Source organism: Xenopus laevis, chromosome 9_10L (genome assembly GCF_017654675.1).
Source record: "Xenopus laevis strain J_2021 chromosome 9_10L, Xenopus_laevis_v10.1, whole genome shotgun sequence".
NCBI classification, from domain to species: domain Eukaryota; kingdom Metazoa; phylum Chordata; class Amphibia; order Anura; family Pipidae; genus Xenopus; species Xenopus laevis.
This window is the reverse complement of record NC_054387.1, coordinates 116,217,406-116,233,584: the sequence shown is the minus strand read 5'-3', so window position 1 is coordinate 116,233,584 and position 16,179 is coordinate 116,217,406. Positions and strand designations below refer to the sequence as shown.

At 39.8% G+C, this 16,179-nt stretch overlaps 1 protein-coding gene across 1 annotated transcript in view; it reads left to right on the top strand.

Annotated features, from left to right (window-relative positions):
• Window positions 1-16,179, top strand: part of xpo6.L (exportin 6 L homeolog) — a 33,463-nt gene that overhangs the window by 11,272 nt on the left and 6,012 nt on the right. Inside the window, 11 exon segments of the mRNA NM_001091142.1 lie at window positions 248-325; window positions 2,659-3,154; window positions 5,179-5,305; window positions 5,410-5,519; window positions 6,764-6,872; window positions 7,075-7,167; window positions 8,479-8,548; window positions 8,667-8,826; window positions 13,745-13,837; window positions 15,640-15,784; window positions 15,876-16,022. Coding sequence (NP_001084611.1) covers window positions 248-325; window positions 2,659-3,154; window positions 5,179-5,305; window positions 5,410-5,519; window positions 6,764-6,872; window positions 7,075-7,167; window positions 8,479-8,548; window positions 8,667-8,826; window positions 13,745-13,837; window positions 15,640-15,784; window positions 15,876-16,022 — 1,628 coding nt within the window.

Genomic DNA, 16,179 nt, shown 5'->3' with positions numbered 1-16,179 from the left:
AGGAGGGGGAAAGCCAATCACAGCCCTGCAGTCACACAAGCAAAGACGGGCTTCAGTTCCCTATCAGGTCAACCTAACTGCTGATAGGTTCCTATACTACACTGCAGTGTGCTGCCTGCTCCCATTCACAGCCAGAGAATTCAGCTGGCAGGAAGTGGAACAGATATTAATTTGGTTTCTTGTAGTTAGTCAACTGTAATATTGTCATATACTATGATCAGAATGTTTTTTTTTTTTTCCCCCACAGGAGTCTTGGAAAGTATTTGGGATAAGCACAGCATCACCGCTGCAACACCCCCTCCATCACCCACAGCCTCGGATACTGGTAAATATGCCTTCAATCTTTCATTTATTGATTCATTCTGGAATTTTTAAACTTGTGTGTGTATTAGGGTTGCACCGAATCCACTATTTTAGGATTCGGCTGAATCCTTTGTGAAGGATTCCGCAAAATACCAAACCGAATACGAACCGAGGGGGATAGAGCGTAAAAAAAGCTTTAAAAATTCATTTTCCTCCTTGGTGTTAAATGAATGCTATGTGATGTGTTTCATACGGTCTGATTGACTAGAGCTGATCATAGGGAAGTGACTGACGTACTCTTGATATCATGACATACATGGTGTCCCATCTGCCTCTTCCTGTGTGACGCGAGTAGGCACTCAGTGTGAGACATTTCTCATAAGATCAGTAGAGTCTGTGTGCTTGTGTTGTGTACTTCCTTCCTGTTTTCAAGCATTTTGTGCAGTGCTGCTTCATTTCTCATACTCTGCATTACACTGTGTAGTAGAGCAGTTACAGTATATCTAAGCCTTGCATTACTTTACGTTTCATATATCATTGCATTTTCATCTGCACTATATATTTGTGCAGGAATAGCCAAGTATCTGTGGGTGTTTGTATCGGGTGCTTTGCATATTAAACCCCTGTTTTTGCCTGATATATGAGCAATTCACCCTTTGAACTAAGCACTTACAATAGCCCCATACATATTTGAGTTGTTGTTTTTTTTTTTTTTAAATCATAGCAGAGGCTATGATACAAGGCCTTATTTATTCCCTAGAGTAATGAGTAAGTTGAGTCATTGTATGGAGTGTTTATAAAACCTTAAAAGGGCACGTAAAGGCAAAAAAATAAAATCTAATTTTTACTTTCTTTAATGAAAAAGAAACCTATCTCCAATATTTAATTCAATTAAAGAATGTGTACCGTTTTTATAAGAAACCTGACTGTATGCAGTGAAATTCTCCATTTACTTCTGTGGATAGGCATTGTCAGACGGTCCCTAACTGCTCTGCAGGGAAACCTCAACAGAAGGGGGAGCTCCCGCCTTAAGCTGGCCATAGATGCAAAGATCCAATCGTTGGAATCCTCGACAGAAATCTTTTAACCTGGCTGATCGACCAAACGAATGATTTCTGTTGGACGAAAAATGTTGGGACTCTCCACACACGGTCCGAAATCGGATCTTTACGTCTATGGCCAGCTTTACTTCCCATCGGTGCAGAACTCAAGCAGCTTTGTTTGTTTCCCTGTGGAGCAGTTGGCGGCTGTAGAGATTTGTATTGGATTTTATTTTTGCCTTTACGTCCCCTTTACTGTTTCCAACTCCAGCTGCAGGGACAAAGATCATGGAGCCAGATTTAAACAGATAAACTGGGATTCTATTCGGAGGATTATTTTGCTGCAGCCACTGGTTCTGCAGAGTTGGAGAAAGTTTGTATTCAACAATACTAAAACTATAAAAGCCACATTAGATGACAACACAGGACCCAGTGCAGTCTGCCTATTCTGATTATTAATCAGTCTTGCTGTGTCGGCTTCTGGCAGATATTATTTAACTTGTTTTGATCGTTTATGACAATCCCTAAGCAGCCCTGACCACACTGAGCATGTGCACAGTCTTGGTCTTGCAAAGATGTTTAACAAAGTTACAAGATGTGGCCACCTTTGAAAGCATAAATCAATTGTTTTATTAGGCTTCTGGTGCAGTAAGTTTGTTTAGTATACAAAATACAGCATTTGTAGCCTTATTCTATTTTAGACTTTACTTCCCCATTAAAGACGAACCCCTATATCTAATAAGAGGCACTAACTTTGCCCAGTAGCAGTAACCCATAGCAACCAATGGTGCCAATTACTACATAACCCCCAAAGTGTGTAGTCAATAACAGGAACTGCTTGCCACTTGTGCAGTACTGATGTATGTATGTATGTATGTATGTAACCATACAAGGATTTTTATGATCCCCAGTCTGTACATGGGCTTCCTATATTTCTTTGTATGGCATTATCTTCTCTCCTGGTGCACACACGTGTTGTTTATCAAATAAATGGGCCCATTACTTGCAAAAATGTTGGGTGGCAGTTTTACAAGCAGTCTATGTACAAGCATTATTATGTTATATACAAATTTATTTTTCTTCATTTGTCTTTCCCGTTTGTGTCCATCTCCTTGTGTTTCATTCTATTTGTTGCTGCTATTGGAGGCTGATCTATGAACATAGACTCTTAAAAATAAACTGCTGATTGGCACCTGTTACAAGTTGGGAAAATAAAAAAAGAGCAAACATTATATAAACATAAATAAGCCCTTTTATCCATTTTCTGCTTGTCCTTTTAATGTTGTCTGTTGTTTTTCTGCTGTTTCATATTTAGATGACCTCCTGAGCAACCTCATTCACACTCCCAACCTGACTAAGCAACTGAGCCAGCCTCCACCAAGCTTAGAGGCAGAGAGTGAACGTGTCTGTGCCCTGGCTCTTGAGTGCCTCTCCCATCTTTTCAGCTGGATCCCTCTTTCTGCAAGCATCACCCCCTCCCTTCTCACAACAATATTTCACTTTGCACGTTTGGGCTGCGATGCTCGCTCCCGTCATACCACCAGTGTTACCACCAACACAACCTCTTCCGTTGTAAATGGTGGAAGCAGTAGTCCCCCTTTGCACTCTGCAGCACCCACTCGGGATCGTGGCAGGTTAGGCGTCCTGGCCATGTCTTGTATCAATGAACTCATGTGCAAGAACTGTGTTCCTCTAGAATTCCAGGAATACCTTTTACGGGTCTGCCAGCAAACTTTCTATCTCCTGCAGAGGATTACCCGGGAGACAAACGCTCATAGTGTACGCAATCGGCTGGAGGAGCTGGACGAGAGGTGAGGTCAAGTTCTAAATTATGTAGGAGACAAAATCAGCTCTCCTCGGCCCCCTTGGGAGATGATGGAAAAAATGTTCTTTGGTTTTTATGCTGATCCTCTGAAGCCTTCATAAAGCAAAAAGAGGATTCTGTATTCTTAGTCCAATCACCACCACTTCCCTCCCAGTGAAGCCTTATATTCAGCAAAAACGACTGCCGTAAAGAACATGATCAAAAGCAGAACATTGTTGCAAAAGTTGTGCTTTTATTTATCCACTACATGCATTGTCGGACTGGGACACCAGGGGCCCACCCAGAAACCTTAGACCAGGGGCCCACCATGAAACCTTAGACCAGGGGCCCACCCTCAGTACTAATATTCTACATCTCCTCAATCAACCTTTATTCTCCTAGTTTGTTTTCTTTACATACTATAATCTATTATTCCATCTATTTAGCCTCTTTCTTCTCATAGAATAGGGAATGGCCATGAAATAGGCCAAAAGTTTAGCAGCATGAGGGGCCCACTGACACCTGGGCCCACCGGGAGTTTTCCTGGTATCCCAGTGGGTCAGTCCGACACTTGACTACATGTTTCAAACAGGAGCTCTTTTTCAAGTGTTACCAGAATCAAATCGCACACCATAATTTAAATCATAAACTCGACCCCTGATTACTGGGAAAAAAAGGGTAGGGGCCACTGCTTGAGGATAATTTTACAGCCTAACCACAAAAAAGTGAATGTTCATAGACTCAATTGAGTCCACTTCTTATTGTCCCAACATGGTGTAAATAAACTTCAGGTTCATGAAAAAGTCCATCCAAATGAGTAGGAATAAATAGAATTATTCCTCATCTAATCTGTAAAGAAATACCTTTTATTTCATTTAAAACCACTCAACCCTGGCACTGCATAAAGCTTGCCTAGAGCTCAGTATGACTCACAAATCTAAATTTAAGATAATAAACCTCTGAAGCTTTTTCAAGGCTGTTGCTAGAAAGATAACTTTTTGCCAGCTGGTTCTTTCTGTAACCGTTCACCGCATGGACCGATGTCCCTCCATTGTTTCTTTATAAGTAAACCTTAAAAATAAGTGAGTAAGATATGAAGGGATACATGTACGGTTAATGTGAATGAATTTTGTTACAACGGCACCACCTGCTGGTCACCTAATAGTCAAGGAAGTTGTCAGGAGAAAGAGGCTGCTCTGATGTTCTTCTGCTTAGAAAAAATTTGAGCGAGATTTCTTTTTTTCCTAAGCAGAAGAACATCAGAGCAGCCTCTTTCTTTCTCCTGACATCTTCCTTGACTGCTTGGTGTGGTGGTAACTAAATGACCAGCAGGTGGCGCTGTTGTAACAAAATTCATTCATATTAAAGGGGTTGTTTACCTTTAAATTAACTTTTAGTATGATGTAGAGAGGGATATTCTGAGACAATTTGCAATTGATTTTCATTTTTTATTATCTCTGGTTTTTGACTTATTTAGCTTTTTATTCAGCAACTCTCCAGTTTGCCGTTTTAGCTGTCTGGTTGCTAGGGCCCAGATTCCCCTAGCAACCATACATTGATATGAATAAAATACTGGAATATGAATAGGAGAGGGACTGAATAGAAATACGAGTAATTAAAAGTTGCAATAAAAATACATTTGTAGCCTTACAGAGCATTTGTTTTTAGATGGGGTCAGTGACCCCTATCTGAAAGCTCGAAATAATCAGATGAAAAAGGCAAATATTTTAAAAACTATAAAAAATATATAATGAAGAACAATTGAAAAGTTGCTTAGAATTGGCCATTCTGTAACATACTAAAAATTAAGTGAAAGATGAACCACCCCTTTAACAGTACACGTATTCCTTAATATCTTGGAATTAAGAAAAAATTTAAAATGAATGTACATTGCAAAAGTGTTTATAATAGCACCCTTGTCAGTTTTACTTTCACTTATTTTTAAGGTTTACTTATCCTTAAGGAAAAAATCCAAAACTGGGATGGCGACTGTCCGTTATAAATCTCTTGTTTCTTCCGCTGTTGTTGCAGCTACGTGGAAAAGTTCACCGACTTCTTACGGCTTTTTGTCAGTGTCCACCTGCGGAGGATAGAATCCAATGCCCAGTTCCCTGTGGTTGAATTTCTGTCACTGCTTTTTAAGTATACATTTCATCAGGTACCTTGCATACTAATGTGATTTTTTTATGTGAGTTCTTAGTACTGCTATAGTGAGTATCTACATGTGATGCTCAATTTTTTTTTCTTCTCTCTCCTGTTTAGCCCTCACATGAGGGATATCTATCTTGTCTAGATATCTGGGCCCTGTTTCTGGACTATCTAACAAACAAAATAAGGAACCGGCTTGAAGACAGAGAGGCCATTATCGGCAGGTGAGGTTTAGGAGGGAAGGCTTTGCAGAGTGCCATGATTTTTAGTCTGGGTGTATGACTTTCAATCAGTGGCATTAAGTTAGAACTGCATTTTAAAACGGGTGATTTCTTGACAAACTTTAAATGGGATTCCACCTTTTTCAAAGGACAACCAGTACGGTAGGAATTTGCCAAATCGTCCCATTTTTTTCAAGTATATTTTTCCTTTATATGATATTTGTTAATGGAGACCATCAATAAGTGGTGGAGAGCTCAGCGTCTATACCCAAATCAATGGAAGCTACTTCCCAACTGTCACAAAAGGAATAAGAAAAAAGCTCTCTTCCCCCTTCCTTCTTAATCTCTCTCTCTCTCTCTCTCTCTCTCTCTCTCTCTCTCTCTCTCTCTCTGTCTCTGTCTCTGTCTCTGTCTCTGTCTCTGTCTCTGTCTCTGTCTCTGTCTCTGTCTCTGTCTCTGTGTCTCTCTCTCTGTCTCTGTCTCTGTGTCTCTCTCTCTGTCTCTGTCTCTGTCTCTCTCTCTCTCTCTGTGTCTCTCTCTCTCTCTCTCTCTCTCTGTGTTTCTCTCTCTCTCTCTCTCTCTCTCTCTCTCTCTTTCTGTTCTCTCTCTCTCTCTCTCTCTTTCTGTTCTCTCTCTTTCTGTTCTCTCTCTCTCTCTCTCTCTCTCTCTCTCTCTCTCTCTCTCTCTCTCTCTCTCTCTCTCTCTCTCTCTCTCTCTCTCTCTCTCTCTCTCTCTCTCTCTCTCTCTCTCTCTCTCTCTCTCTCTCTCTCTCTCTCTCTCTCTCTCTCTCTCTCTCTCTCTCTCTCTCTCTTTCTGTTCTCTCTCTCTCTCTCTTGTGGGCCCCACCAGGCCCATGCACACCACATGTGGCTCTTAATGCCGCGACCCCCTTTCTGCTTTCACACAACCACACACACTGGCAGGCTGGTCCGGAGGGGGGCCCTGGGACAGCAGCCCTGACCTTGATATCCATTATGTCATAAACACACGATGTACGGTTTTACCATTTTAATTTTTTTTATTTACTTTTGAAATACAATAAAAAAAGTTTTGCAAAAAAAAAAGTGGAGAGGGGGCAAGGGTGATAGAAAATGTTCGAGAGAGGGCAGTTTCATTTTATTGGCCACCTTGTTGATGCTGTTATTCTTGTCCAATATTGAGTTTTATAACCGTCTCAATTCAAGTTTCCATTTCTGTATGTTGTGAAGTTTCAGACACTGTCTGAGTATTGTTTTTGCTCTGGTTAGGTACGAGGATGCACTCGTTTTGCTTCTGACGGAGGTGCTGAACCGAATACAGTTCCGTTTCAACCAAACACAGCTAGAGGAACTGGACGATGAGACTTTGGATGATGATGTAAGTTGGGATTGCATGGGGCTGATGAGTAGAATAAGTCTTGTGTCTTTGACACTGTTTGTGTGTTATGGCAGATACAGGCATGCTTTGCTAATTCAAGTCATTTAAGAGCTCATTGATCTTGTGCGTTTCTCCAACTTATAAAATGGCAGTTGCTGTTTTTGAAGTCTTTCGTGCTAACATGATTGATTTTGTCCCATAGCAGCAAACAGAGTGGCAGAGATACCTGCGGCACAGTCTGGAAGTAGTGGCCAAGATCATGGAGCTGCTTCCCACTCATGCCTTCTCCACACTGGTAATTGGTTTAGCTAAATCCCATTTACATTTGTGCTCAGGGGACTTATTCATTTGTCAGCATTCAGCTTCCCCCTGCATGATTTCTCACTTATACTAACAGCACTTATTTTTGTCTTGCAACAGTTCTGAAATAACTGTAGATTAGTTCATGGGTTTAAAGAGATACTGACACCAGAAATTAACCTTTTTTTTTTTTTCTTTTTTTTTTACACCTGTCATAATATTGCCTTTAAAAGCTACTTATAACTTTGCCATAAAGTCTGATGCCCCATGTTCCTGTATGTGCAGCAGGAGTCCGTTAGCATTAGAAATTTTAACTGACAGGCTGAGATGGGACAGTCAGGTTGGCAAAACAGTCCGGTTTAGAAACGTCAACTAACAATAACTTGGATAACCAAACCTCTTGGCAAAGAAACAATCAACATGACCTATAGTTAACTTTTAATGTACATTCACATTTTAGAAAGTAGTTTTATAGTGTTAATATCACTTTAAAGGAAACCTTTACCCCAAAATGAATATTTAAGCAACAGTTTATATCATATTAAGTGACCTATTAAATAATCTTCACAAACTGGAATAGATATTTAAGTAAATTTTGCCCTTTTACATCTCTTGACTTGAACCCCCACCATTATGTGATGGTCTGTGTGCTGCACAGATTCTTTATTATGCCACTTAATATGATCTGTTGCTTGAGTATTTGTTTTGGGGGTATAGTTTTCCTTTAATAAGTATTTGCCATGTACACAAGGACAGCATGTCATCATGGTTTACCTGTCAAACAGGATAGCCTTCTAATATTTGCAAGCTCTAAATGCCTCCTGTTTCTCCTTTCGCCTTAATTTCTTCTTTCTCATATTGGTGACCATGAACTCTGGAGCATTTTGGTATTGCTTGCATTTGGTAAACAGCTGACAATTGCTTCGACTCATGGCTGCCCCACTCTAATCTCCTACGTCTTTTCAGATTTCCAATGTAATGTTCAAGCCGGGAAACCTTGAAGCGATACGGTCATCAAAACAAAATGTTCCTTGTCCCTGTAGACAATCTGTAGAAGTGTGGGTCAAGAATTCCAATTCTGATAGCTGTTAGGGCCATGATCACTGCTAGAATAAAGAAGTGTATTTCAGATCATCGCGCTGTGTTCTTCCTGTTGGGAAATTGTTATAAATTCAAAACATAAATAAAAGTAAAATGAAGGGCAGTGGAAAAGTTGCTTGAATTCTATAACATACTAAAAGTTAAGCTGCCTGAACTTAACCCCATTATTGGTAATTATATTCTTCTCTGGATTATTTGCTGACAGTTTGCAGCGCTGCAGGAAAACCTTGAGGTGTACCTGGGACTCCAGCGATGTTTAGTGACAAATGGAAATGGTATGTGGATCCTTCCTGCTCCCTAACAAAAATACCTGCACAGTATATACTCCATGTGTACAAAGTAAAGTTACACAGACGTATTCGGTTTGATTGCGACTTGTCTTTCTCCTTACAGATCAACGACTGAATGTTACAGCAGAAAATGACTGCCGACGGTTGCACTGCTCTCTTCGGGACCTTAGCTCCCTTCTGCAGGCTGTGGGCAGGCTTGCTGAGTACTTCATTGGAGACGTGTTTGGGGCCCGGTTTAACGATGCACTTAGGGTGGTAGAGAGGTGAATATTGAACTTCAATATTGTTTATAGTCTGGCCTCTTTTACTCCTGCCCATCACTCTCTGTTTTGCTCTTGCACACAACATTTAAGGCTTCTTATCATGTTGTGTTGCTATGTTTTAAGCGTTAACATAGGCAGTTTTTCCTGTTGCCATGGCAATGTGTGTAAAATCCATAATGCAGGAATAAAGTGTGTGCATTATAATTCTTTTGATGTGGGTTAAACTGCACCAATGTCCTTTGTGCAAAGTAAATGATATTCTGTTGCAGTCTATGGTGAAGTGCACCCATTAGAACAAGTGATATAGTGGATCCTTTCCTATGTTTAATTGTAGATATTTAGACATATACAGTAAACTGTTGAAGCTTTTGATTGGGAAATAAATATCACACGTAAATAATGTTCTTATCTCTACCTCCTAACTAGGCTGTTTAGAATACAGGAAATAAAGAACTTAACGGCTTCCTTTTTATTGAGTAAATCAGATCAGATATCTTAAAGGGATTCTGTCTTGTTTTTCCAAAATCCATTTTTTTATATTGGCATGGGGTTAGACATGATGTCCATTTCCCAGGTGCTCCAAACAATGTGACTTGTGCTATGATAATCTTCTTTTTTTTCAAGTATATTTTTCCTTTATATGATATTTGTTAATGGAGACCATCAATAAGTGGTGGAGAGCTCAGCAGTGGGAACTTTAGGCCCAAATAATTTAAAACAAAAAGAAGCAATGATTTATGACACCCCAGATCACCCTTACAAAAAACAGGTTTCCTAGCCCATAGTGGTAGACATGAGAATTGCACCGACGCTTGAAAAACCCTGCTTTGCTATTTCCATCCTGAATTGCTGACTCCTTCTCAAAGCTCAGAAACGTGTGCCACCACACCAATATTACAGCTAAAAAAAACATTTGTTGGTTTGACAACAAGGTTTTTAACTGGTGAGTGAATTATTTGCAATGTAAACAGTTTAATTTAGAAATAAAAAGTAAACCATAAAAATCATGCCAGAATCCCTTTAAGTAACCTGTTCAATAGATTTTCATACTAAAAGTTTGCGATAACTTTTAGTATGATGTAGAGAATGATATTCTGAGGCAATTTGCAATTGGTTTTCATTTTTTATTGTTTTTGGTTTATTTAGCTTTTTATTTAACAGCTCTGCAGTTTCTGGTTGCTAGGGTCCAAATTACCCTAACAACCATGCACGGATTTGAATATGAATAGGAGGGCCTGAATAGAAAGATCAGTAATAAAAAATAACAATACATTTGTAGCCTTACAGAGCATTTGTTGTTTAGAAGGGAGTCGGCGAAGCCCATTTGAAAGCTGCAAAGAAAATCGAAGAAAAGGGTAAATAATAGGGATGCACCAAATCCAGGATTCGGTTCGGGATTCGGCCAGGATTCAGCCTTTTTCAGCAGGATTCGGCCGAATCCTTCTGCCCGGCCGATCCGAATCCTAATTTGCATGTGCAAATTAGGGGCAGGGAGGGAAATCGCGTGACTTTGTCAGAAAACAAGGAAGTAAAAAAAAATGTTTTCCCCTAATTTGCATATGCAAATTAGGATTCCGTTCAGTATTCGGCCAAATCTTTCGTGAAGGAATCCAGATTATTGGATTCAGTGCATCCGTAGCAAATAACTATAAAAAAAAATAAAATAATGAAAACCAATTGAAAAGTTGATTAGAATTGTCCATTCTATAACAAAATAAAAGTTACCTTAAAGGTGAACCACCCCTTTAAATTACAATTCACTCCAGGTAAATCTAGGGTTGAGGGGGGGGAAAAAGGGAAGTTAATCTCCCACCCCCATTGGCTAATCTCTTATTAAAGGGTAATCGAAAAGAAGAAAAAAAAGCTTCTCTTTAGATTTCCAAGGTTATGTGATAAAATCTGCTTAAAGGAACAGTAACATTAAAAAAATTAAAGTGTTTTTAAAGTAATAAAAACATAATGCAGTGTTGCCCTGCACTGGTAAAACTGGTGTGTTTGCTTAGGAAACACTACTATAGTTTTTATAAATAAGCTGCTGTGTAGCAATGGGGGCAGCCATTCAAAGGAGAAAAGGCTCAGGTTACACAGCAGATAAGCTCTGTAGAACATAATGGTGTTATCTGTTATCCACTATTTAACCTGTGCCATATAGACTTTTTTCAATTTCCGCCATTGCTACTCAGCAGCTTGTTTATATGAACTATAGTAGTGTTTCTGACGCAAACAAATCCGTTTTACCAGTGCAGGGCAACACTACATGATATTTTCATTACTTTAAAACACTTTTGGTGTTGCTGTTCCATTAAGAGTTGCCAGACAATAATGGATAAAAAATCTAATTTGAACCGCCTACCTGCTGCAGGTCATGATAATCTATGGCACTGCTTGTCAAGTGCCTGCCTGCTATATTATTTGTTTTCCGGTTGCCTTTTGATCTATATTGATCTATAGTGCTCTGCATGTTGTCAGTCATCATTTAGGGTGGAGAGGTCTGTGTCATCAGAATGGTAAAGAATAAACACACTTCTCTTTAGGACACCTTGGGACACTGGAACTATCCATGGGATAAAAGCTCTAATTACAGTAGCAGGACACTGGAAAAGGATCTGAAGACTGGTCTGGCTTGAGTCTGCCTCTGGCTTTAGCTCTGCCCTCTCCAGACACTCTTCAGTCTGTTTCCAATATGGACTTGCATGTGGGAGACGCCTCTCCTCTTTACAGGCAGTGGATAATCCTGTATGATGGGATCCTGCTTGCATCTCTTTCATGCTTTAACAAGCTGGCCATAGATGTGCAGATATATCCTTAGACAAACGTTTGTTTGTTGCAATCTCTTGACCTACCACTAACCGTTCATATTAAAGTAGTACAACAAACAAATCAGACTATGCTCTGTCCATTAATTCACAGACCCAAATGTACAAATGTTATGTCCGACAAATGGTAATAACAGTAGAATATGGGGGAATCTGCGCTCAGCCCAACAATGGTTATGCAGTGAATGCCTCAATCCTCTTGTATGGATGTACCGTGCATCCAAAGGTATCAATCTTAGTAGAAAGTAGTAAAAGGAGAGCACTCAAAATTGCAGATTTAACTGCTTTTGCTTATTTATTTCATTCTGTGAAACACAACATGTTTCGGGCCCAAGAAAGCCCTTTCTCAAGTGTAACACACACAGATACACAGTGAACATTTAAACACACCCATTCTGCCAATTAAATCCCCACATCCAATCTGATGTGGTATGCAAATTCTCAAAAAGTTCAGTGTTGTATCCACAGGTGATTCAAGTGCAATCCACAAATCTTCAGGTGATTATGTACTCTTTAAAGTTAGTGTCCAGTTATAAAAATTATACAAATATAAAAAAATACATTGTATACATTATTAAGTGCCAAATTGTCAAGTCAAATCGAGACAATGTAGAGAAACAGCCAAATACATTCTAGTATTAGATACATTGTATCAATGAGTACTTTAATTTCACCAACCTGTTAAAAACAAAATTAGATACAAAATGTAAAGGTAAAAGTGATAATACCATCTACAACTACCCTTAAAAAAAGGCTAAAATACTTGAGACAATTAAAAAACTTTAGAACAATAAAATCTTACCCTGTTATAGTAGTTATTTCTGCATTAACTTTTCTCACAACTTCAAGGTCTGTAAGGTAAAGGACTTATCCCTGATGGTCTCAATGATTCTTGGAGTCTGAAACCTTACTTGTAAAATTAAAATTAATACCTTGACTCCTTTACCTTACAGACCTTGAAGTTGTGAGAAAAGTTAATGCAGAAATAACTACTATAACAGGGTAAGATTTTATTGTTCTAAAGTTTTTTAATTGTCTCAAGTATTTTAGCCTTTTTTAAGGGTAGTTGTAGATGGTATTATCACTTTTACCTTTACATTTTGTATCTAATTTTGTTTTTAACAGGTTGGTGAAATTAAAGTACTCATTGATACAATGTATCTAATACTAGAATGTATTTGGCTGTTTCTCTACATTGTCTCGATTTGACTTGACAATTTGGCACTTAATAATGTATACAATGTATTTTTTTATATTTGTATAATTTTTATAACTGGACACTAACTTTAAAGAGTACATAATCACCTGAAGATTTGTGGATTGCACTTGAATCACCTGTGGATACAACACTGAACTTTTTGAGAATTTGCATACCACATCAGATTGGATGTGGGGATTTAATTGGCAGAATGGGTGTGTTTAAATGTTCACTGTGTATCTGTGTGTGTTACACTTGAGAAAGGGCTTTCTTGGGCCCGAAACATGTTGTGTTTCACAGAATGAAATAAATAAGCAAAAGCAGTTAAATCTGCAATTTTGAGTGCTCTCCTTTTACTACTTTCTACTAAAATGGTAATAACAGTCGATATGTTGGAGCTCTAAAAATAAATGTTGATAATAATACTAAATGATATAATTAGGGATGCACCAAATCCACTATTCAGCTAAACCCCCGAATCCTTTGCGAAAGATTTGGCCGAATACCTAACCGAATCCTAATTTGCATATGTTAATTAGGGGTGGGAAGGGGAAAACATGTTTTGTGATTAAAAAGTCACGCTATTTCCCTTCCCGTCCCTAATTTGCAATTCACATTTCATTCTGCCAGGCAGAAGAATTCGGCCGAATCCTGCTGAAAAAGGCTGAATCCGAATCCTGGATTTGGTTCAAAAATCGTATGAAACGAAGATTCATTCATACGACTTTGCGTCTATGGCCAGCTTTAGTTCCTCATGTTCTGCCATAGGAAATAGTGCTCTTTGGATTAATCTTGGTACTTTAGAAAAGCAAAATGCATATGGCCCATGATGCATTGTATTAGTATTTTGCTTCTACAGTGCAACGCAGACTTTCTAAATTCCTTTGTGTCCTTTTTTTCTCAGGTTGGTTGAAGTCACTTTATACGGTTCTCGGATTAAACTGTATAACATGGAGACTGCTGTGCCATCTGTGCTGAAACCAGACCTCATTGATGTGTGAGTATAATCTCTGGCATCAGCCACTGATATCAAAGTGGGCTACTTTCTGTTTGCCACCTCTCTCATTTACTTTATTGGCAGCCCAGACAAGGGTATAAGGGAGAAAAGCAAATCTCCTTGTTATATTTCCATTAAACAAATAGGGCAATGAAGATATTTCAAAGGATGTGGTCTCATTATGAGCTTTGTTTTGTCTGACTATAATGTTTAATTACTATATAACTTTGGCCTAAGGGTCAGGGCACACACTCCGATTTGTGGAGATTAGTCGCCCGACGTCAAATCTCTTCTTCGGGGTGACTAATCTCCCCGAACTGCCTCCCGCTGGCTTTGTTTTGTTTTCCGAAGTTGCCTCGCAAGGAAACTTTGGGCGACTTTGGAAAACGAAGCACTGAGTGCCATCCTGCCAGCGATTAACATTCTAGCTGGCAGGAGGCAGTTCGGGGAGATTAGTCGCCCCGAAGAAGAGGAGATTTGTTGCCGGGCGACTAATCTCCCCGAATCGGAGCGTGTGCCCTTAGTGTTTTGTGAAGTAGTTTAGGCCTTCAGTAAAGTTGGTGCCCATGGCTAATTTAGTAGAGCAAGAAAGTCCAACCTGTGACCCTCCTGCTTTTATTGAGCTAAATTTCTGAGCAGCTTGATGGAACATGTTTAGAAACTGGACGGCCTCATCCTGTGACAGATAAAAAAAAAATGTCTAAAAATTGGAGTAAACTATATGGGAGGAGACATTAGCCATCGTGAGGTGCATCCCACAGAAAAGCATGATAATGTGCTCTGAGTGGTTGTACTTTCCTCACGTTGGGAGCATCTTTGGGGAAGCAAATAATTTCCTCCATGATGTTTGCGGGATCATGTATCATGGTGACAATGTGTCCAAAAGGAGACTGATCATATCTTGTAAAAGCAGAAATAAGCGTAAAGGAAATCCTATCTGTTTGCAATTGGAGTTCTAGCTCCTATAGGTTTGAGTACAGCAAGGTGAGCCTGTAGGGAGTGGGGTAAGGGGTAGTTGTAGGTAGGAAGTTGGAAATAGTGTGATAGACTTCTGACATTAGACCATCTCTCACACACAAAGTGGAAATCATCATGGGTACAAATGGGGTTGCCAGACTGGGGATAAACAATAAATTGACAGAGGGGGAAAGGAAACACAAGATTTGCTGACAATAGTACTTAACGTTTCATTAAAGGGGATGTCCATCCAATTTTTTTTGGTTTCTTTTTAAATTACAATTGTAGTTCTTGGTCCTGTTCTCTTCACTGCTTGCCTGACTACAGCAACCGTGCCGAGTCTTCCAGCAAAGACTCTAAATTGAGCAGTGTCTTATCTGTATCTTTTCTTCTTCACTCTAAACACAGAACATGTAGGCACTGAAGTCTTGTCTGGTAGAGAGCTGACTTCTGATACATTGTTTCCCCTTGTACTTGTAGTGCAAAAGAGAGGCTGCTACTAAGTTTAAATTAAAGAGGTCCGCCACTACGCTTTTGAATTGTGAAAGGTGGCCATACACGGGCAGATTAAAGCTGTCGATATTGGTCCTTTAGACCAATTCGGCAGCTTATCTGCCCGTGTATGGTGGCTTCCCGATCGATATCTGGCCACGATTTCGATCGGGAAGTTTTCATTTTTCAGGCGATGGTCCCGTCGGAGCCCATTGCTCGTCGTTGTAATCTGTTCGTAATATAGCCCTGCGTTGGTGGGCATATCGGGGAAAGATCTACTCGTTTGGCGATGTCGCCAAACAAGCGGATCTTAGTGTATGGCCAGTTTAACTCTTTTTCATTCCCTCTGGCAGACATGCCCAGTCCTTGGCAGCGTTACAAGCATACTCCCATTGGCTGGCTCGTTACTACAGTGAGGTGCAGAGGCAGAACCCTGAGCAGTTCATATCGATCATCTCTACTGCTATGGAAGCTTTGCCTCCCCTTATCAGCTCCAAGGTGAAAATCTATAATTGTCCTGATAGCAGATTCTAACTGTCTGGCATATCTAGAGAAGTATATGATGTTGTTCTGCCCTTTCTCCCACAAGGTACAAGAAAAGTTGCTGCTGTCTGCATGCCATCTGCTTGTCTCAATAGCCACAACTGTGCGGCCGGTGTTCCTTATTAACATTCCAGCTGTCCAGAAGGTGTTCAGCCGTATCACAGACGGCTCAGCACAGCGGCTCCCGGAAGAGGTAGGAGATTGGGTTTGAGTGAAGGGAAGAGAGGCAATACTGGCAGAAAACGATTCTGTTTTGTTTAAAATAGTTTACTGGATTATTTGCTTTAGGCTGTGTTGTGTAGCCCCCTCGGGCAACCAGACGGAGTAGTTTATGCTTGATAACCAGCAGT